Below are 20285 nucleotides of genomic sequence, written 5' to 3'. Positions count from 1 at the left end.
CGGGCTGCTCCCCCAACCCAGATCTAAATGAACCGAGCCCTTCCGGCCGCTGCTACAGACTTTGCTGGTGGGTGAAAGTGAGCATGGCCTCTCTTTCCAGGTTTAAGAAGCTAAGAAGCAAACCAGTTTCAGGTTTTCCTCCAGAGAAAACTAAAAGAGGCAGGCAGTCCTTACAAGAGGTGTCTGGTCTAAATGATCTCGTTACAGCAACCTCTCTCGACTCTTTTACCGTTGAGAAATCCTTGAAATATTCTCCAGGCTTTGAGAAACCCCAGAAGGGGTGCGATCGTGCAGGATATGGGTGGGGAGCACAGCTGTGTCCAGGCCCACCCAAGGCCCCTCCCCTTTCCCACCCACCACTGTCCCATTAGCCACTGTGGAAGGAGGGGCGGGTCAGGATTATATGTGGTCTTATCACCTGGTAAATGTGTAACAACTTTTTAAAATATATTAAAACGTTAACTCCCGCCCATTTGGGGAACCCTCCCTGATCCGTCAAGAAACCGCACGAATACACAAAACCCTGCGTTACACGATTTGCAGCTCGTTCCTCCCCAATTCCACCTGCGCAAATGTACACAGGTGCTCTACTTGGGTTTCCCCATCTGTGAAATGGGCACAGCACTGATCCAAGCAAGAGAGGAGATCAAAGGGAAGCTTCTATGTTTTTATTTTGCCCGCATCAAGCATCAGCCAGGGGTAGGGGTACGTGGGTAGGGGGCGAAGGGCTGCGGGTGACCTTTAGAGAGCGGCAGAAGAGAACGGGTTCCTGGCCCAGCCCCAAGCAGTACTGCCACCAATACAGCTTCTGCCGAGGCTGCAGGATCACCCGCAAGGGCTCCTCCTCTTCGTCCACTTCCTCCCAGACTTCCTGTTCCGTTCGCAGCCCGAGCCCGCCGTAAATGGCGGGGAGCGAAAACTGGGACTGAAGAAGGGAGACGGCCACCGACTCGGGATTTAGAGATCCGGCGATGGAGAGATTTGGGCCGACGGCCTTCTTGGAGAAGCCAACTTTCCGTGTAATGTCATGGCTGCTGCGCATGGGGAGGTCCGTGGCGTTGGAGAGCAATTTCAGGCATTCCCAGACTCCAAAGGCAGGCCCGTGAAGGACAGCCAGGCCTCCGGGGAGGAAGGCAAGAACGTCGGGGTGGATGGAGAAGACCTCTTCGTGTCCTGCCGTGGGCCACACACGGCAGCAAAGGCCCCTTCCCGCCTCCATCCGGACGCAGGCTAGGTGAGAGGGGCCTGACCCGTAATAATACAATCCGTCCCGAAACGCGGGCTCCAAACAGATCTCCTTAGCCGAGCTGCCGGTGGCCAGGTCGGCCACGGAGAGGACGATGCCACGACTCAGGAAAAAGACGAAGAAGCGACCCTCGCAGAAGGTGTAATGGTCACCCCCCTGGCAGCTGGGGTGTAGCGGGAGGGCCCCGGAGGGAGGTGCAGAGCTGAGGTCCAGGACTTGGAGGAACGTGTCCCCCCGGAGGAGGTAGATGGCCGAACTGGAGGGATCTCCCACATAGTGGTCGCCGCCACGACACGCTGGGTGCAGCTCCCACACCTTGCTGTCTTGCGCTGAGCAGAAGTCGAGTGTGTGCAGGAAGCAGCCCAGGTCGGAGCGGACGACAAAGGCACCGTCGCGGGTGGTAAAGATGTCTGTGCCAGGGGAGATCGCCCGGGAGGCAATCGTAGCCATGGAGTTCTGCAGCCGAGGGTCGGGAGGGGACAGAGCAAAAGTTAGTCGTGGCAGCCAAATACAGCCTCCAGGTTTAGGGGCAGGATATCCCTGAATACTCTGCGTAATTCTGCTTTCTTTGTAAAAAGTAAGCTTGCATAACTCAGGTTTTGCAAGTTCTGGGGACGGTCAGGATGCGGTATAAGGCTGATCTAAAAGAAAAAGATAATTGTGAAATTTGAAGAAAGAAGAGCTGTTTTTTTTGGACCCCACTTTTAACAACCCGGAGTCCCAAAGAGGAAGGGAAGGCAACTGTAAGCGGCTTTGAGACTCCTTCGACCAGTGAAAAGCAGGGTATAACGCCCAACTCTTCCTCCTTACAAACACCTCTTCCTTCCTCTCCCCGCAGCAGATACTCCGGAGTTGGGGAGTAAACAGGGAGGGGGAGAGGATTTAGGAAAGGTTGGATCTTAGGGCAGGAGGGAGATTTTTTTAGGTGGCCGCCCGCCCGCCTTCCCTCCCTCCCTCGCCCCCAAGGCTTGCTTCCGAGGTGGGTGCTCCTAATAAAAATAATGACGAATAATATTTATTTTATAACCCGCCCTTCCCGGTTGGCTCAGGGCGGGTCACCAAATATTAACACTTACAGATAATCATGCTATCATTCAATATCTAGAGCTAAAATTCTGCTAAAGGCCTTGGCGCTGGGTCAGGAGCCGCCCGCCCAGCGCCACGGGAACCGGCAGCGCCGAGAGCGCCTCTGAGCAGGGGCAGAGGGCCCTACCCCGTTAGCCCCCATTTACCCCACCCCACCCCATGCATCTAGGATCCGGGGGGGCGGCGGTTGCAGAAGGATTGCAGGCCCGCCTTGGCCCGAGCCCCGGAACCTCTCCAGGCCCGCGCGGCCCTCGTGTCTCCCAGCAGCCCACCTCCCCTCTCCCGCCCGTGGCATGGCATGCATTGCATGGCATGCATTGCATTGCATTGCAGCCCACCTCGCCGCGGCGCCCCTGGCCGGTTTTTGCAGGCTTTTGCAAGCTGCGTCAGTCTCGGCGCGGCGGCTTCCGGAGGGAGGCTCCGGGGCTGGGCTGGGCTGGGCTGACCCGCGCGGCTCCTCCTTCTCCCCCGGCGGAGGGTTGGTTGCCAACTGACCCGGGGGGGGGGCAGGAATGGAGCGCGGTTCCGATCCGCTTGCTTCCCGCGGAGTCTTTTAAGGCGGGGAGGGAAGCGGGGGCTTTGGAGCCGCTGTTCAAGGCGCAGGGGCTGGCCGAGAGAGTTGGCACCGGGGATCGGCGGGGCCTTTGGAACCCCCTCCCCCGGTTTTACAGCTGCTTTATGGAGCATTGTGCTCCCTTGAGGTCCCTACCCACTCCCAACTCCGCCCTCAAAATCTCCAGGCATTTCCCCAACTCAGAACTGGCCACCCTAGATGCCAGCCTCCAGGTGGGGCCTGGGGATCCCCTGGAATTAGAGCTCATCTCCAGACTCAAGAGATCAGTTCCCCTGGAGGAAAGGGTTGTTTTGGAGAGTGGGGCTCTGTAGCATTATACTCCGCTGAGGTCCCTTCCAGCCCCAAATCCCGCCCACTCCCAGCTCCCCCCGCCCCCAAAGACTCCGGACATTTCCCATCACAGAGTTATTAGAAAAGGAGACTGGAAATGAAGGACAGAGCCTGCCATCCTCAAACTCCCGCTCCCACCCCCTCTGGTACAAAAACGAATCCATTTCTGTTTCCAATCAAGCATTCAGGGGTTTTATTAAATTCTTCACATGGCCCCAAATACAGCTCCCCCAAGGCATCTTGTGGCGCTTATGTTGTACGGAGAAAAAAGTAGAGGAGCAAATGAGGGTTAAGCCGAAGGTGGCAGAGGGACCTCACAGGGCGGATCGGCGCTGTTGGTGACCTTAATTTCCCTGCAAAACAAGATGGCGTCTTCGCCAAGGCCTAGTTGGAACTGCCACACGTAGGCCACTTCATCGGGTTGTAAGGCCACTTCCAGGGTCTCCTCTTCCTCACGGGCCTCTGCCCATTCCTCTTGATCTGTGTTGAGGCCCATCCCTCCGTACTGGGACGGCAGGCCAAACTGGGCCTTGGCCAGTGCCACGGCGACCGAGCCAGGCTCGGGGATTCAGGCAGAGAGGCTGTCCAGCTGTCCACCACATCAGCCAGCCTCTCCTTCGCAAGGCCCACCTTCCGGAATAGTCGGTGTGACTTGGTGACGGGGAGGTCAGAGTAGTTGTGGACGGCCGTTAATAACTTCCAGGCCCCGAAGGCAGCCCCCTTGGCGAGGCCGAGACCCCCTGGCAGGAAGCTGAGCACGTTGGGGTGGAAAGTGAAGAAATTTCCACTGAAGTTGTCCCACAGGTGCCAGTAGAGATAGCTACGGATGCTCCCCACTTTCTCCTGGGACCACTGGTGTCCGGGAGACAGGCCTGGAACGGGTTCTCCTGTGGTCAAGTCCTTCACGGCCGTCCAAGAGCCCTGGCTCAGAATGACAACAAAGCCGCCGGTGACGGCGAAATAATGTCGTCCACCACAGCAACTTGGGTGGAGGTTGCGGGCCGGCTGGCTGGGCCCAGCGCTGAGATCTCGGGCCTCCGTGAACTGGTTGCCCGTGACGACGTAGACGGAGTCGTGCCAACGGGAGCTGAAGTAGTGTTTGCCACCACCCACGGAAGGGTGCAAGGGCCGTAACTCAGCACAGGGGGAGGTGGGCAGACTGGGCAGGAGGAGGTAGCAGTTCAGGTCAGGCCGAACGGCCACATCTCCGGCTCTGGTGCTGAAAATGTGGATGTCCGGGACTTTCTTGTTCAGAACCATCCCTGCCAAGGCCTCTGCGAGGAAAATGGGGGAAAGCAGACATGATGAATGAGAGGGAGCGATCTCGCTTTGCAAAAGCAACAATTCCATCCTTTCTTTTGTTTATTAAAATCACACACAAAGCGTAGGCCTACTTCTCCTGCTGCAGTGAGGAAAACCCAGTTTTAACACAGTTTCCGGCAATTCCAGGTTTCTCTGAGAATTGACATAGAGATACTGACAGCCTCAGGGGCTGTATCCTGACAGCTTTAACACACACAACTTTGTACCAAAATTACAATGGAATTTGTGAACCACGAATTCTTGCTGTAAACTGCCCTGAACTGCAAGGGAGGATGGTATAAATGTGTAAAATATATATATTTTTTGAGGTGCAGCGACCAGAACAGTACCTAATATTCCAAATAAGCCCACACCATAGATCTCTACTGGGGCATTATAATACTGGCTGGTTAGTTTTCTTTATCCTTCCTAATAATCCCAGCAGTAGCATTTTAAATTTTCATTGCAATCACACACCAGGACTCCTGATCAGTTACTGCTAGTTCAGACCTCATCAAGGTATATTTATACTGGGGGTTTTGGGCTCCCATGTGCATTATTTGGAATTTGCCCATTCCAGGCCTCATTTGCCATGCTGACATCCACTCGCCCATTCTCAACAGGTCCCTCTGGAGCGCCTCACAGTCCTGGCCAGTTCTCCCTGGAGCTCATGCACCTGGAAGAGCCATATGACAGGCCAAAGTACAGAAGTATAGTACAGAAGTCACACAGGCCTAGAAGAAAGAAAGGTAATTCCAGCTCCCCTCCCTCCTCCCGACCCCCCTTCTCACGGCTCTTACTCCTGGTCCTTGCACAGTATCCAAATTCCTGCTCAGCATGCAAGTCAAAACAGCTTGTTTACTCCCCACTGTCCTGGGCTTCTCCCATTTCGACTGGCCTCGCCTTTAGCTCCTCCCAACTCCTTAAAAGTCAGATATGAACACCCTTCACCTACAGCCAGCTTGGTAATGTCCGGAGGAAATTCTTACAGGGTGCCGGAGAGAGCTGTGCTCTTCTCTCTCTCTCTCTCTTCTCTGGAGAATCTTATCTGGTTTGTTCACATGGCAGATGGTGGCTATCGGTGCTCTTCATGCAGCTCATCTGTTACTCTTGAGAGATGCTTTCTGTGGACTTGGGCGTTCCGCAAACCTGCTGTTTCCCTAACATCTGGCAGCTGACACACACTTATTCGGAATTAAAATTGGATTCACGCTCCGTTTTTACCTTGTTATTAAGAATATAAGAGCCATCTACCCTTGGAGTCTACCCGGTGTATATCTGCATGTGTTCCTTGGAGCCTGCCTCCTTTCTGGACTGAGGAGGCTGTGGCTCTCGAGATGTCCATGGACTACAATTCCCATGAGCCCCTGCCAGCATCTGATTCTGCAGGCTTTTGTTTTCTATGTCTGGAGCAACAACATCGACTGCCCTTCCCCTTTCAGAAGTTAGAATGTTCAGGAACATCCCGTGACCGGGCATGAGTTCCGCCCAAGACGGAAACCTGTGTGCGGAAAGGTGACACATGATCCAGTTTCTAACCTGCTCTCAAAACAGGAGTGGCCTTTCCCTTCTACCGACTCATTCTCCTTCAGGAGGTGGTAAGATCTCTTCATCCTTCGGCTCGAAATCCCCCTCCAACTGAACCCCGAATTTCTCGCGCAGCACGGCTGGGATCTCAGGGCGTTGCAGCACGGTCTCCGTCCGCTTCTCCCCCACAGTGGAGATGAGACGCCACCCCATATAGGTCAGGCGTCCGCCACCTTCCTTCTGCAGCGAACAGAAGGATTTGCAGGCGAAGATGGAACTGGGCGAAGTCTGGTGATACAGGCACATGCCGGCAAAATCGTCCAGCTGCTTCTCCTCCAGGGTGAATTGATACAAAGGTCTCCCTTCCTTGCCAGGAACTTCCCGCCGCTCCAAGACCCAAATTCCCTCCTTGCAGCCCAGCCAGAATACGCCTCCTTCTTGAACGTTTTCGGTGTCTGGCTTCAGCTCCAGTGGCTCTAGAAAGCCTTCCCCAAAACCGACATCACAGAGGAACGGGCGTCCATCCAACTGGACCAAAATCACCATGTGGTCCAGGGGAGGTCCGTAGCGCCCCGTGAAGCGGTTCCGGACTCGGCCAGCGACTGCTTTGGCCTCAAACCCCAGCGTCTGCAGCAGCCACAAGAAAAGCCCGTTCAGCTCAAAACAGAAGCCGCCCCGGTGACGCCGGACGATCTTGTCATAGAGAAGGGGCAAGGCCAAGGTGATGGGCTCCCTGCAGTGGATGCTCAGGCTTTCAAAGGGCACGGAGAAAAGATGGCAGCGGTGGAGACGGAACAAGGTCTCCTGAGAAGGCTGGGCAGGACCCCGGTACCCGATCCGTAATAGATACTGGCTAACGTCCATGTTGCCCAGGCCTGGATGGTCGTGGCTAGCCTGCTCTTGTCAGCCCTGGACAATATATGGATGGGAGACCACCTGGGGCAGTCCAGGGCTGCTGGGCAGAGGCAGGCAACGGGAAACCACCTCTGAATATCTCTCCGTGGTTAATAGGGGTGGAATCTAATTGGGGAGCCGCTCCTCCACATGCAGCCAGCTGGGTGACCTTGGGCCAGTCACAGTTCTCTCCGAGCTCCCACAGCTCCCCAGACCTCACAGAGAGGCCATTGTGGGGAGAGGAAAGGAAAGCAGTCGTAAGCCGCTTTGGGACTCCTTTGAGTAATAAAAAGCCTGGTACGCAAAACCCAGCTCTCCTTTTGGGATTGAAATCCCTATGGGGTCACCTTAAAAAAAAAGGCAAAAAATAAGAATCCCCCCCAATCCATGCTGTGCTAGATGCAGAAGGAGATCAGAGTCAGGAATCCAGGTTACTCTCTTCCCAGCAACAGTTCATCAGACCTCATGGTTCGGGGATCTCTAATTCAATGAAAACTCAGCCCATGGTTTTTCAAGTCCAGAGCCCCCAAATCTTGCTCCCCACCCTGTCCTTCTTTGCTCGCTCAGCTCTTCCTCCCTCAGCTGGAATTTCTGGAGTTCTGCACCCCTGTTTGCCTTGGGTCACCTCCTCGGTCCCTTTCACTATGGAAAACGAAAGGGAGATCAAAAACAAGGAAATGAGGCAGGTCACATGACCCCTGGGCGCTGCACCCAACACCCAATCGCCTCGCCTCCAACTTTACGAAGGCCTCTTAACCCTTGGAAGTCTCCACCTGAGCAAACCGGAGAGGCTGTGGGGCGAATGGCAGGGGACAGTAATGAAATCTGAGGTTCTCTCGGCCAATGTGCTATTTTGAGTGTTCTATTAGTGTTGTTATTAGAACAGAGTTTGAGTGCGGGGGCACCTTTAAGACCAACAAAATTCTATTCAAGGCAGGAGCTTTCGTGCGCATGCACTCTTCCTCGGACAACGAAATAGAAATCATCATCTAAAAGGAGAGAGGAAATCAGCAGTCAGTAAACTGGCATCACGAAGGCATCCAACAGATATGCAGCAAAATGAAGATGTTTAGCACAATCAAGTGCCTTTCTAGAAGAACAAACTTATGAGGCTTTTGTCCGACTGGGATAAAGAAGAGAGGATTATTTGAAAGGGGGTGGCTTGGTTGTCTAACCTTATGCCCATTGAGTTCCCTCTTCTCCCCAAACCCCACTCCCCAGGATCTAACCCAGACCTCCAGGAATTTCCCAAGCTTAGTTGGCAACCTGATTTATGGGTTGCTAGATCATTTTATTTGTTGCAAAGTGTAAAGAACCATTCCCCCCTGTTCTATTGCATGGAGATGCCCCAGAAGAATTAGAGGCTGAGTCAACAAACCGCTAATGACCAAGAAGAAGATTCCAAAGGGACTGAAGCTGTTGTCATAGGGAAGGTCCACAGTCTTTAAAACCTTCCTGAAAGACAACAACACCACCCCCACCCCCCACCCCCACCCTGTTTCTTAATGCTGAGAAGACGCTGGACAAGCCACGATGGGTTGTTTGTGTTCTCAGAAGGCTTCGAGCATTGGCTGGAGGAGAACTTCCAGGAGCTTTGGAGCAGGGATTTAGGGCATACCTGTGAAGGATTGTCAGTATTTCCTTTTTCTGGAGAAAGGACAACCAACTTCACAGAAGGTATTCTGTGGCCGGTCAAGCCAGAGCACTGGGCTAGGTGAATCATTTGTCTGACAAGGTCAAGAAGCTAATCTTCTCGTGACAGAGGTCAGGGCCTCCTTAGGACAGTTGTCTGTCCTCTCTCTTATTGAAGCCTTTGATCTGCATGGGTAGCAGGTGACTCAGGGTGATTCCTACCAGCAGTGTGTCTATGATCCATGCATGGTTGGGTCCCCATGGAGCATCTTCAGATACTTCCTTCCCTTTTACAGCTGGAGAATTAGAATTGCTTTCTGCTCTCAGACCAGAGGAAGGAACCACGAGGAGTTAAGATACTGAGTAAGTTTGCCTGTCAGCACTATTCCTTTTTCTTATACTGAAGGACTCAGCATGGTGTAGTGGTTAAGAGTGTCAGGCTAAGATCTGGGCAACCCAAAAGGTTTGCTTGGTGACTTTAAGTCTCGCAACCTTCTTCTTCTTCTTCTTCTTCTTCTTCTTCTTCTTCTTCTTCTTCTTCTTCTTCTTCTTCTTCTTCTTCTTCTTCTTCTTCTTCTTAATTCACATTCCCTGTTTCTCTCCAATGGGGACTCAGAGTGGCTTTTGGCATTCCCCCCCTCTCCATCGGATCCCAAGCAACAACACCTGTGAGGTAGCACAACGAAATCAGAGTCCAGTAGCACCTTTAAGGCCAACAAAATTTATTTATTCAAGGCATAAGCTTTCGAGTGCAAGCACTCTTTGTCAGACTAATGAACTATTATTTCTTCTTTTCTGCTGGGTATTACTAGAATTAAAAGGGCTTCCAAATGATCAGGGTTTTTTTATAGGACAGTGTTTTTTTTCACATTTAGGAACCACCTATTGTGAGTAGATTTTTTAAGCTGTCCAATTATGCATTGAGTAATTTTCATCACCATTCTTATCACATACAATTTTCTTCTCTTTGAATGCCTGATGTGCTTCTGTGACTCTTTCTGAAGTTGTGCATCTAATTGTTCCAATTCTGTTTCCAGGGAATTGACTGCTGAAAGATTTGCACAAGGCAGATAGTTATGTGTCCAGGACCATCTTTAATTTATTGACAGATTGACTGGACGTTTCCATAATCAGTATAATCAATTCTTATGAGCATTTATTAGGAATAGAACGTTTCTTCTGAAATTCGATGTCATTCTGAAACAAAGTTGGCTTTCTGCTAATTTTCAGACCTCTTGGTATGCGTTTTATACAACAATATTCCAAAGAAAAGGCTTATGTATTTCATTTCTTATGATCCTTTCATGGACGTTTAGAAAATCTTCGCAGTCTACCGTGGAATGTGAATCGAGATCATGATGCTTAACACTTGAGGAACAAGACATTGCTTAGTTCAGGGTTGTCATATGCTTTAGGATGCTTTGGGCTGATCCTGCGTTAAGCAGGGGGTTGGACTAGATGGCCTGTATGGCCCCTTCCCACTCTATGATTCTGTGATTCTATGATTCTATATCCTTCAGTCTGCCAATATTTTCATGTTCCACAGGAAGAAGCAGGAAGCATGACTCCTCCTCACGTTTACAACACTAGTACCGAGTTCATCTTGTTGGGCCTCTCCAATGACCGCAAGACACAGATTCTTCTCTTTGTGGTCATTCTCCTCACTTATTTATCCACCCTTGTGCTGAATGCAGGGATCATCCTGCTGGTGCAGACCAACACCCACCTACAGACACCCATGTATTTCTTCCTCTCAAACCTCTCAACCATAGAGATCCTTTATGTCAGCACGACCATACCCCAGATGCTTGCTCACCTTCTAGAGGGCCATGCAGGACTGTCCTTAGTGCGCTGTGCATTGCAGATGTACACAGCTCTGGCCCTAGGTTCTGCCGAATCACTTCTACTGGGCGTCATGGCCTACGACCGCTACTTGGCCATCTGCCACCCCCTGACTTATGCCACCATCATGGGAAGACAGCTCCAGAGACAGCTTGCCTCTGCCTGCTGGGTGGTTGCTTTTATCATTGCTATAATATGTGTCAGCCTCACCTTCAGCCACCCCATCTGTGGCCCTTGCTGCGTCAAGCATTTCATCTGCGAGATTCCAGCGGTGCTGAAGCTGGCGTGCGACGACACAGCTCTCACAGAGACCATCGTATTTGTGTTGGCCGCCATGGTCCTCCTATGTCCTGTTTCTATCATCTTGTCATCCTACGGACTCATCCTGGTGTCTTTGTTCCAAATGCAATCGGTGACCGGGTTCCGTAAGGCCTTAGTGACATGTGGCTCGCATTTAGCGGTGGTGTTCATGTTTTATGGCTTTGCCAGTTTTATCTATGTCATACCACGGACAGGGGCATCTTCCGCCAACGACAAGCAGATCTCTGTGATTTACGTGGTGGTCACCCCGCTTTTGAACCCCATCATGTACACTCTGAGAAACAAGGATGTCCATGAAGGCATGGCAAAGTTGGTTCGGAAGTGGGGCCTAGAACAGAATGTTTGAGTGTTGACAGTCGAGCGAGGGTACAAAAGGGGCCAATGTGGATATCTTGAAGGAGGTGCTTCGGCACTGGACATTGAAAATAAAATTAATGCAATTGTCATTGTAGGTGTCGAAGCAGTGGGGTTGAGTGTGGCACTTCCCCTATGGGCCCCATGCACCTCAAGCCGCCGGTGATGAGGTCCCATTAATATGCATTCAACTCACATGTGAACTTTTGGATGGGGAGTGGGAAGTATGGGCCACATTGAGAGGCAATGAGCATGTGAATCCCAGCTCCAGGAAGTAACATCAGGGGAAGGCCACGACCTCCGTGCCCTGAATAACAGATTTATTAAAAAAGGATTTTAGAGTTATTAGAAAAGGAGACTGGAAATGAAGGACAGAGTCTGCCATCCTCAAACTCCCGCTCCCACCCCCTCTGGTACAAAAACGAATCCTTTCTGTTTCCATTCAAGGGTTTTATTAAATACTTCGCATGGCCCCAAATACAGCTCCCCCATGGCATCTTGTGGCGCTTATGTTGTACGGAGAAAAAAGTAGAGGAGCAAATGAGGGTTAAGCTGAAGGCGGCAGAGGAACCTCACAGGGTGGATCGGCGCTGTTGGTGACCTTAATTTCCCTGCAAAACAAGATGGCGTCTTCGCCAAGGCCTAGTTGGAACTGCCACACGTAGGCCACTTCATCGGGTGGTAAGGCCACTTCCAGGGTCTCCTCTTCCTCATGGGCCTCTTCCCATTCCTCTTGATCTGTGTTGAGGCCCATCCCTCCGTACTGGGACGGCAGGCCAAACTGGGCCTTGGCCAGTGCCACGGCGACCGAACCAGGCTCGGGGGATTCAGGCAGAGAGGCTGTCCAGCTGTCCACCACATCAGCCAGCTTCTCCTTCTCAAGGCCCACCTTCCGGAATAGTCGGTGTAATTTGGTGACGGGGAGGTCGGAGTAGTTGTGGACGGTCGTTAATAACTTCCAGGCCCCGAAGGCAGCCCCCTTGGCGAGGCCGAGACCCCCTGGCAGGAAGCTGAGCACGTTGGGGTGCAAAGTGAAGAAATTTCCACTGAAGTTGTCCCACAGGTGCCAGTAGAGATAGCTACGGATGCTCCCCACTTTCTCCTGGGACCACTGGTGTCCGGGAGACAGGCCTGGAACGGGTTCTCCTGTGGTCAAGTCCTTCACGGCCGTCCAAGTGCCCTGGCTCAGAATGACAACAAAGCCGCCGGTGACGGCGAAATAATGTCGTCCACCACAGCAACTTGGGTGGAGGTTGCGGGCCGGCCGGCTGGGCTCAGCGCTGAGATCTCGGGCCTCCGTGAACTGGTTGCCCGTGACGACGTAGACTGAGTCATGCCAACGGGAGCTGAGATAGTGTTTGCCACCACCCACGGAAGGGTGCAGGGGCCGTAACTCAGGGGGAGGTGGGCAGACTGGGCAGGAGGAGGTAACAGTTCAGGTCAGGGCGAACGGCCACATCTCCAGCTCTGGTGCTGAAAATGTGGATGTCCGGGACTTTCTTGTTCAGGACCATCCCTGCCAAGGCCTCTGCGAGGAAAATGGGGGAAAGCCGACATGATGAATGAGAGGGAGCGATCTCACTTTGCAAAAGCAACAATTCCATCCTTTCTTTTGTTTATTAAAATCACACACAAAGCGCAGGCCTACTTTTCCTGCTGAAGTGAGAAAAACCCAGTTTTACCACAGAGTTTCCGGAAATTCCTAGAGCGACCTTATTTCACTTCCAGGTTTCTCTGAGAATTGACATAGAGGCACTGCCAGCCTCACGGGCTGTATCCTGACAGTTTTAACACACACACAAAACTTTGTACCACAATTACAATGGAATTTGTGAACCACAAATTCATGCTGTAAACTGCCCTGAACTGCAAGGGAGGGTGTTATAAATATGTTTTAAAATTTTTTGGGGGGGGTTCAGCGACCAGAACAGTACCCAATATTCCAAATAAGTCCGCACCATAGATCTCTACTGGAGCATTGTAATACTGACTGGTTTGTTTTCTTTCTCCTTCCTAATAATCCCAGCAATAGGATTTTTAATTTTCATTGCAATCACACACCATGCCAACTATTATCTACCAGGACTCCTGCCAGTTCAGACCCCGTCAAGGTACATTTATACAGGGGTTTTTGGGCTCCCATGTGCATTATTTGGAATTTGCCCAAGGCCTGGATGGTCGTGGCTAGAGAGGAAATTAGCAGTCAGTAAACTGGCATCACGAAGGCATCCAACAGATATGCAGCAAAATGAAGATGTTTAGCACAATCAAGTGCCTTTGTAGAAGAACAAACTTATGAGGCTTTTGTCCGACTGGGATAAAGAAGAGAGGATTATTTGAAAGGGGGTGGCTTGGTTGTCTAACCTTATGCCCATTCAGCTCCCTCTTCTCCCCAAATCCCACTCCCCAGGATCTAACCCAGACCTCCAGGAATTTCCCAAGCTTAGTTGGCAACCTGATTTATGGGTTGCTAGATCATTTTATTTGTTGCAAAGTGTAAAGAACCATTCCCCCCTGTTCTATTGCATGGAGATGCCCCAGAAGAATTAGAGGCTGAGTCAACAAACCGCTAATGACCAAGAAGAAGATTCCAAAGGGACTGAAGCTGTTGTCATAGGGAAGGTCCACAGTCTTTAAAACCTTCCTGAAAGACAACAACACCACCCCCACCCCCCACCCCCACCCTGTTTCTTAATGCTGAGAAGACGCTGGACAAGCCACGATGGGTTGTTTGTGTTCTCAGAAGGCTTCGAGCATTGGCTGGAGGAGAACTTCCAGGAGCTTTGGAGCAGGGGTTTAGGGCATACCTGTGAAGGATTGTCAGTATTTCCTTTTTCTGGAGAAAGGACAACCAACTTCACAGAAGGGCTTCTGTGGCCGGTCAAGCCAGAGCACTGGGCTAGGTGAATCATTTGTCTGACAAGGTCAAGAAGCTAATCTTCTCGTGACAGAGGTCAGGGCCTCCTTAGGACAGTTGTCTGTCCTCTCTCTTATTGAAGCCTTTGATCTGCATGGGTAGCAGGTGACTCAGGGTGATTCCTACCAGCAGTGTGTCTATGATCCATGCATGGTTGGGTCCCCATGGAGCATCTTCAGATACTTCCTTCCCTTTTACAGCTGGAGAATTAGAATTGCTTTCTGCTCTCAGACCAGAGGAAGGAACCACGAGGAGTTAAGATACTGAGTAAGTTTGCCTGTCAGCACTATTCCTTTTTCTTATACTGAAGGACTCAGCATGGTGTAGTGGTTAAGAGTGTCAGGCTAAGATCTGGGCAACCCAAAAAGTTTGCTTGGTGACTTCAAGTCTCGCAACCTAAACTACCAGACAGGGTTGTTGTGAACATACAATGGAGGAGAAGATAATGAGGCAAGCCTCTTTGTGTCCCCATTGAGGGGAAAGGCAGTGTGCAAATGAAGTGACTAACAAAGTCAGTAAGAAAAGAGGTACTTGTACTTGAAGGTGGCTGACCAGTAAGATCCTTCATCTCTCCCCACCCCAGTTTTAAGTAACGAAATGCATCAATCCAGCTTTATATTTATTTCTTAGCTTGCTTTCTTCATTCACATTCCCTGTTTTTCTCCAATGGGGACTCAGAGTGGCATTCTCCCATTCTCCATCGGATCCCAAGCAACAACACCTGTGAGGTAGCACAACGAAATCAGAGTCTAGTACCACCTTTAAGGCCAACAATGATTTATTTATTCAAGGCATGAGCTTTCGAGTGCAGGCACTTTCCCTCAGACTAAAGAACTACTACCAGCCAGTTTGATGTAGTTTGGGGTAGTGGTTAGGAGTGAGGACTTTTAATCTGGCATGCCAGGTTCGATTCTGCGCTCCCCCACATGCAGCCAGCTGGGTGACCTTGGGCTCGCCACAGCACTGATAAAACTGTTCTGACCGAGCAGGAATATCAGGGCTCTCTCAGCCTCACCCACCTCACAGGGTGTCTGTTGTGGGGAGAGGAAAGGGAAGGCGAATGTAAGCCGCTTTGAGACTCCTTTGGGTAGGGAAAAGCAGCATATAAGGACCAACCTTCTTCTTTTCTGGACACAGTGGGTTTTTTTCACATTTAGGAGCATCATATAGTATATTCCAGTTCTTGTAAATACTGTTTAAAAACTGCTACACTTATTGAGTTGTAATTATCTCTGCTGTCCAGCCATTTATGAAAATAATATAATTGGCTTTGGGTTCTCTTCCCTAACATAAAGACATCATTAATTTTAAGGTGACCAGATTGTCCCACTTTTAGACGGACATCTGGGGGCATCTGGCAAATTGTACTGATGTTGAAATTAATATATATACATATATATTACAATACTATTTTTGTGTTTTATGCGTTCTGTGAACATTTTTGTTGCTCCATATAGACCAAATTTTAATCACTTCCACCACCCTGGTCAATGGTGTCCCACTTTACCAATGTTAAAATCTGGTGACCTTAAAATTTACCTCCACCAGTTTATGGTGTATTTCTGAAAAGAACTGTAGGTACAGATAAAATAATAGTTAGAACAGTTCCTCGGTGGAATAGGCTTCCTCGGGAGGTGGTGGGTTTGCTTTCTTTGGAAGCTTTTAAGGAGAGGCTGGAGAGCCACCTATTGTGAGTAGATTTTTTAAGCTGTCCAATTATACATTGAGTAATTTTCATCACCATTCTTATCACATACAATTTTCTTCTCTTTGAATGCCTGATGTGCTTCTGTGACTCTTTCTGAAGTTGTGTATCTAATTGTTCCAATTCTGTTTCCAGGGAATTGACTGCTGAAAGATTTGCACAAGGCAGATAGTTATGTGTCCAGGACCATCTTTAATTTATTGACAGATTGACTGGACGTTTCCATAATCAGTATACTCAATTCTAATGAGCATTTATTAGGAATAGAACGTTTCTTCTGAAATTCGTTGTCATTCTGAAACAAAGTTGGCTTTCTGCTAATTTTCAGACCTCTTGGTATGCGTTTTATACAACAATATTCCAAAGAATAGGCTTATGTATTTCATTTCTTATGATCCTTTCATGGACGTTTAGAAAATCTTCGCAGTCTACCGTGGAATGTGAATTGAGATCATGATGCTTAACACTTGAGGAACAAAACATTGCTTGGTTCAGGGTTGTCATATGCTTTAGGATGCTTTGGGCTGATCCTGCGTTGAGCAGGGGGTTGGACTAGATGGCCTGTATGGCCCCTTCCCACTCTATGATTCTGTGATTCTATGATTCTATATCCTTCAGTCTGCCAATATTTTCATGTTCCACAGGAAGAAGCAGGAAGCATGACTCCTCCTCACGCTTACAACACTAGTACCGAGTTCATCTTGTTGGGCCTCTCCAATGACCGCAAGACACAGATTCTTCTCTTTGTGGTCATTCTCCTCACTTATTTATCCACCCTTGTGCTGAATGCAGGGATCATCCTGCTGGTGCAGACCAACACCCACCTACAGACACCCATGTATTTCTTCCTCTCAAACCTTTCCACCATAGAGCTCCTTTATGTCAACACGACCATACCCCAGATGCTTGCTCACCTTCTAGAGGGCCATGCAGGACTGTCCTTAGTGCGTTGTGCATTGCAGATGTACACAGCTCTGGCCCTAGCTGCTGCCGAATCACTTCTACTGGGCGTCATGGCCTACGACCGCTACTTGGCCATCTGCCACCCCCTGACTTATGCCACCGTCATGGGAAGACAGCTCCAGAGACAGCTTGCCTCTGCCTGCTGGGTGGTTGCTTTTATCATTGCTATAATATGTGTCAGCCTCATCTTCAGCCACCCCTTCTGCGGCCCTTGCTGCGTCAAGCATTTCATCTGCGAGATTCCAGCGGTGCTGAAGCTGGCGTGCGACGACACAGCTCTCACAGAGACCATCTTATTTGTGTTGGCCGCCATGGTCCTCCTATGTCCTGTTTCTATCATCTTGTCATCCTACGGACTCATCCTGGTGTCTTTGTTCCAAATGCAATCGGTGACCGGGTTGCGTAAGGCCTTAGTGACATGCGGCTCGCATTTAGCGGTGGTTTTCATGTTTTATGGCTTTGCCAGTTTTATCTATGTCATACCACGGACAGGGGCATCTTCCGCCAACGACAAGCAGATAGCTGTGATTTACGTGGTGGTCACCCCGCTTTTGAACCCCATCATGTACACTCTGAGAAACAAGGATGTCCATGAAGGCATGGCAAAGTTGGTTCGGAAGTGGGGCCTAGAACAGAATGGATAAGTGTTGACAGTCGAGCGAGGGTACAAAAGGGGCCAATGTGGATATCTTGAAGGAGGTGCTTCGGCACTTGACATTGAAAATAAAATTAATGCAATTCTCATTGTAGGTGTCGAAGCAGTGGGGTTGAGTGTGGCACTTCCCCTATGGGCCCCATGCACCTCAAGCCGTCGGTGATGAGGTCCCATTAATATGCATTCAACTCACATGTGAACTTTTGGATGGGGAGTGGGAAGTATGGGCCACATTGAGAGGCAATGAGCATGTGAATCCCAGCTCCAGGAAGTAACATCAGGGGAAGGCCACGACCTCCGTGCCCTGAATAACAGATTTATTAGAAAAGGATTTTAGAGTTATTAGAAAAGGAGGCTGGAAATGAAGGACAGAGCCTGCCATCCTCAAACTCCCGCTCCCACCCCCTCTGGTACAAAAACGAATCCTTTCTGTTTCCATTCAAGCATTCAAGGGTTTTATTAAATTCTTCACATGGCCCCAAATACAGCTCCCCCAAGGCATCTTGTGGCGCTTATGTTGTACGGAGAAAAAAGTAGAGGAGCAAATGAGGGTTAAGCCGAAGGCGGCAGAGGGACCTCACAGGGCGGATCAGCGCTGTTGGTGACCTTAATTTCCCTGCAAAACAAGATGGCGGCTTCGCCAAGGCCTAGTTGGTACAGCCACATGTAGGCCACTTCATCGGGTGGTAAGGCCACTCCCAGGGTCTCCTCTTCCTCACGGGCCTCTTCCCATTCCTCTTGATCTGTGTTGAGGCCCATCCCTCCGTACTGGGACGGCAGCGCAAACTGGGCCTTGGCCTGTGCCATGGCGACCGAGCCAGGCTCGGGGGATTCAGGCAGAGAGGCTGTCCAGCTGTCCACCACATCAGCCAGCTTCTCCTTCGCAAGGCCCACCTTCCGGAATAGTTGGTGTAATTCGGTGATGGGGTGGTCGGAGTAGTTGTGGACGGCCGTTAATAACTTCCAGGCCCCGAAGGCAGCCCCCTTGGCGAGGCCGAGACCCCCTGGCAGGAATCTGAGCACGTTGGGGTGGAAAGTGAAGAAATTTCCACTGAAGTTGTCCCACAGGTGCCAGTAGAGATAGCTACGGATGCTTCCCACTTTCTCCTGGGACCACTGGTGTCTGGGAGACAGGCCTGGAACGGGTTCTCCTGTGGTCAAGTCCTTCACGGCCGTCCAAGTGCCCTGGCTCAGAATGACAACAAAGCCGCCGGTGACGGCGAAATAATGTCGTCCACCACAGCAACTTGGGTGGAGGTTGCGGGCCGGCCGGCTGGGCTCAGCGCTGAGATCTCGGGCCTCCGTGAACTGGTTGCCCGTGACGACGTAGACTGAGTCATGCCAACGGGAGCTGAAATAGTGTTTGCCACCGCCCACGGAAGGGTGCAGGGGCCGTAACTCAGCGCAGGGGGAGGTGGGCAGACTGGGCAGGAGGAGGTAACAGTTCAGGTCAGGGCGAACGGCCACATCTCCGGCTCTGGTGCTGAAAATGTGGATGTCCGGGACTTTCTTGTTCAGAACCATCCCCGCCAAGGCCTCTGCGAGGAAAATGAGGGAAAGCAGATATGTTGAATAAGAGGGAGCGTTCTTGCTTTGCAAAAGCAACAATCACACACACAGCGTAGGCCTACTACTCCTTCTGCAGTGAGGAAAACCCAGTTTTACCACAGTTTCCGGAAATTCCTAGAGCGACCTTATTTCACTTCCAGGTTTCTCTGAGAATTGACATAGAGGCACTGCCAGCCTCACGGGCTGTATCCTGACAGTTTTAACACACACACAAAACTTTGTACCACAATTACAATGGAATTTGTGAACCACAAATTCATGCTGTAAACTGCCCTGAACTGCAAGGGAAGGTGGTATAAATATGTTTTAAAATTTTTTTTTGGGGGGGGGGTTCAGCGACCAGAACAGTACCCAATATTCCAAATAAGCCCACACCATAGATCTCTACTGGAGCATTGTAATACGGGCTGGTTTGTTTTCTTTCTCCTTCCTAATAATCCCAGCAATAGCATTTTTAATTTTCATTGCAATCACACACCATGCCAACTATTATCTACCAGGACTCCGGCCAGTTCAGACCCCGTCAAGGTACATTTATACAGGGGTTTTTGGGCTCCCATGTGCATTATTTGGAATTTGCCCAAGGCCTGGATGGTCGTGGCTAGAGAGGAAATTAGCAGTCAGTAAACTGGCATCACGAAGGCATCCAACAGATATGCAGCAAAATGAAGATGTTTAGCACAATCAAGTGCCTTTGTAGAAGAACAAACTTATGAGGCTTTTGTCTGACTGGTATAAAGAAGAGAGGATTATTTGAAAGGGGGTGGCTTGGTTGTCTAACCTTATGCCCATTGAGCTCCCTCTTCTCCCCAAACCCCACTCCCCAGGATCTAACCCAGACCTCCAGGAATTTCCCAAGCTTAGTTGGCAACCTGATTTATGGGTTGCTAGATCATTTTATTTGTTGCAAAGTGTAAAGAACCATTCCCCCCTGTTCTATTGCATGGAGATGCCCCAGAAGAATTAGAGGCTGAGTCAACAAACCGCTAATGACCAAGAAGAAGATTCCAAAGGGACTGAAGCTGTTGTCATAGGGAAGGTCCACAGTCTTTAATACCTTCCTGAAAGACAACACCCCCACCCCCACCCCCCACCCCCACCCTGTTTCTTAATGCTGAGAAGACGCTGGACAAGCCACGATGGGTTGTTTGTGTTCTCAGAAGGCTTCGAGCATTGGCTGGAGGAGAACTTCCAGGAGCTTTGGAGCAGGGATTTAGGGCATACCTGTGAAGGATTGTCAGTGTTTCCTTTTTCTGGAGAAAGGACAACCAACTTCACAGAAGGTATTCTGTGGCCGGTCAAGCCAGAGCACTGGGCTAGGTGAATCATTTGTCTGACAAGGTCAAGAAGCTAATCATCTCGTGACAG

At 50.4% G+C, this 20285-nt stretch overlaps 5 protein-coding genes across 6 annotated transcripts; 2 read left to right on the top strand and 3 right to left on the bottom strand.

Moving 5' to 3' along the window:
* Window positions 1-653: 653 nt before the first annotated feature.
* On the bottom strand, window positions 654-2838 carry LOC143826253 (uncharacterized). Its single transcript, XM_077314965.1, has 2 exons — window positions 2671-2838; window positions 654-1702 (listed from the first exon to the last, which is right to left on the bottom strand). Exon 2 carries the CDS (start codon window positions 1694-1696, stop codon window positions 683-685), a length of 1014 nt encoding a protein of 337 aa, XP_077171080.1. The 5' UTR covers window positions 1697-1702; window positions 2671-2838; the 3' UTR covers window positions 654-682.
* A 555-nt stretch (window positions 2839-3393) lies between these two features.
* On the bottom strand, window positions 3394-5629 carry LOC143825956 (uncharacterized). Of its 2 annotated transcripts, none has more exons than XM_077314405.1 (2): window positions 5494-5629; window positions 3394-4510 (listed from the first exon to the last, which is right to left on the bottom strand). In XM_077314405.1, the coding sequence occupies exon 2, from the start codon at window positions 4494-4496 to the stop codon at window positions 3621-3623; it is 876 nt and encodes a 291-aa protein (XP_077170520.1). In that variant the 5' UTR covers window positions 4497-4510; window positions 5494-5629; the 3' UTR covers window positions 3394-3620. The 2 variants fall into 2 exon arrangements, with proteins under 2 accessions (XP_077170520.1, XP_077170519.1); XM_077314404.1 differs by lacking the exon at window positions 5494-5629 and adding an exon at window positions 5339-5477.
* A 487-nt stretch (window positions 5630-6116) lies between these two features.
* Window positions 6117-6956, bottom strand: LOC143825957 (arylamine N-acetyltransferase 2-like). Its single transcript, XM_077314406.1, has one exon. It carries the CDS (start codon window positions 6927-6929, stop codon window positions 6117-6119), a length of 813 nt encoding a protein of 270 aa, XP_077170521.1. The 5' UTR covers window positions 6930-6956.
* A 185-nt stretch (window positions 6957-7141) lies between these two features.
* On the top strand, window positions 7142-11543 carry LOC143825955 (olfactory receptor 10C1-like). The gene is made up of 3 exons (XM_077314402.1): window positions 7142-7256; window positions 8888-8954; window positions 10138-11543. Exon 3 carries the CDS (start codon window positions 10153-10155, stop codon window positions 11098-11100), a length of 948 nt encoding a protein of 315 aa, XP_077170517.1. The 5' UTR covers window positions 7142-7256; window positions 8888-8954; window positions 10138-10152; the 3' UTR covers window positions 11101-11543.
* A 1948-nt stretch (window positions 11544-13491) lies between these two features.
* LOC143825790 (olfactory receptor 10C1-like) lies at window positions 13492-17580 on the top strand. Its single transcript, XM_077314109.1, has 2 exons — window positions 13492-14292; window positions 16375-17580. Exon 2 carries the CDS (start codon window positions 16390-16392, stop codon window positions 17335-17337), a length of 948 nt encoding a protein of 315 aa, XP_077170224.1. The 5' UTR covers window positions 13492-14292; window positions 16375-16389; the 3' UTR covers window positions 17338-17580.
* Window positions 17581-20285: the final 2705 nt, after the last annotated feature.

Source organism: Paroedura picta, chromosome 16 (genome assembly GCF_049243985.1).
Source record: "Paroedura picta isolate Pp20150507F chromosome 16, Ppicta_v3.0, whole genome shotgun sequence".
Lineage (NCBI taxonomy): Eukaryota > Metazoa > Chordata > Lepidosauria > Squamata > Gekkonidae > Paroedura > Paroedura picta.
This window is presented reverse-complemented; position numbering and strand designations above follow the sequence as displayed.

Coding starts and splice junctions, on each gene's coding strand:
- LOC143825790 (XM_077314109.1), top strand. CDS start 16,390: ATGACTCCTCCTCACGCTTACAACACTAGTACCGAGTTCATCTTGTTG.
- LOC143825956 (XM_077314405.1), bottom strand. CDS start 4,496: ATGGTTCTGAACAAGAAAGTCCCGGACATCCACATTTTCAGCACCAGA.
- LOC143825957 (XM_077314406.1), bottom strand. CDS start 6,929: ATGGACGTTAGCCAGTATCTATTACGGATCGGGTACCGGGGTCCTGCC.
- LOC143826253 (XM_077314965.1), bottom strand. CDS start 1,696: ATGGCTACGATTGCCTCCCGGGCGATCTCCCCTGGCACAGACATCTTT.
- LOC143825955 (XM_077314402.1), top strand. CDS start 10,153: ATGACTCCTCCTCACGTTTACAACACTAGTACCGAGTTCATCTTGTTG.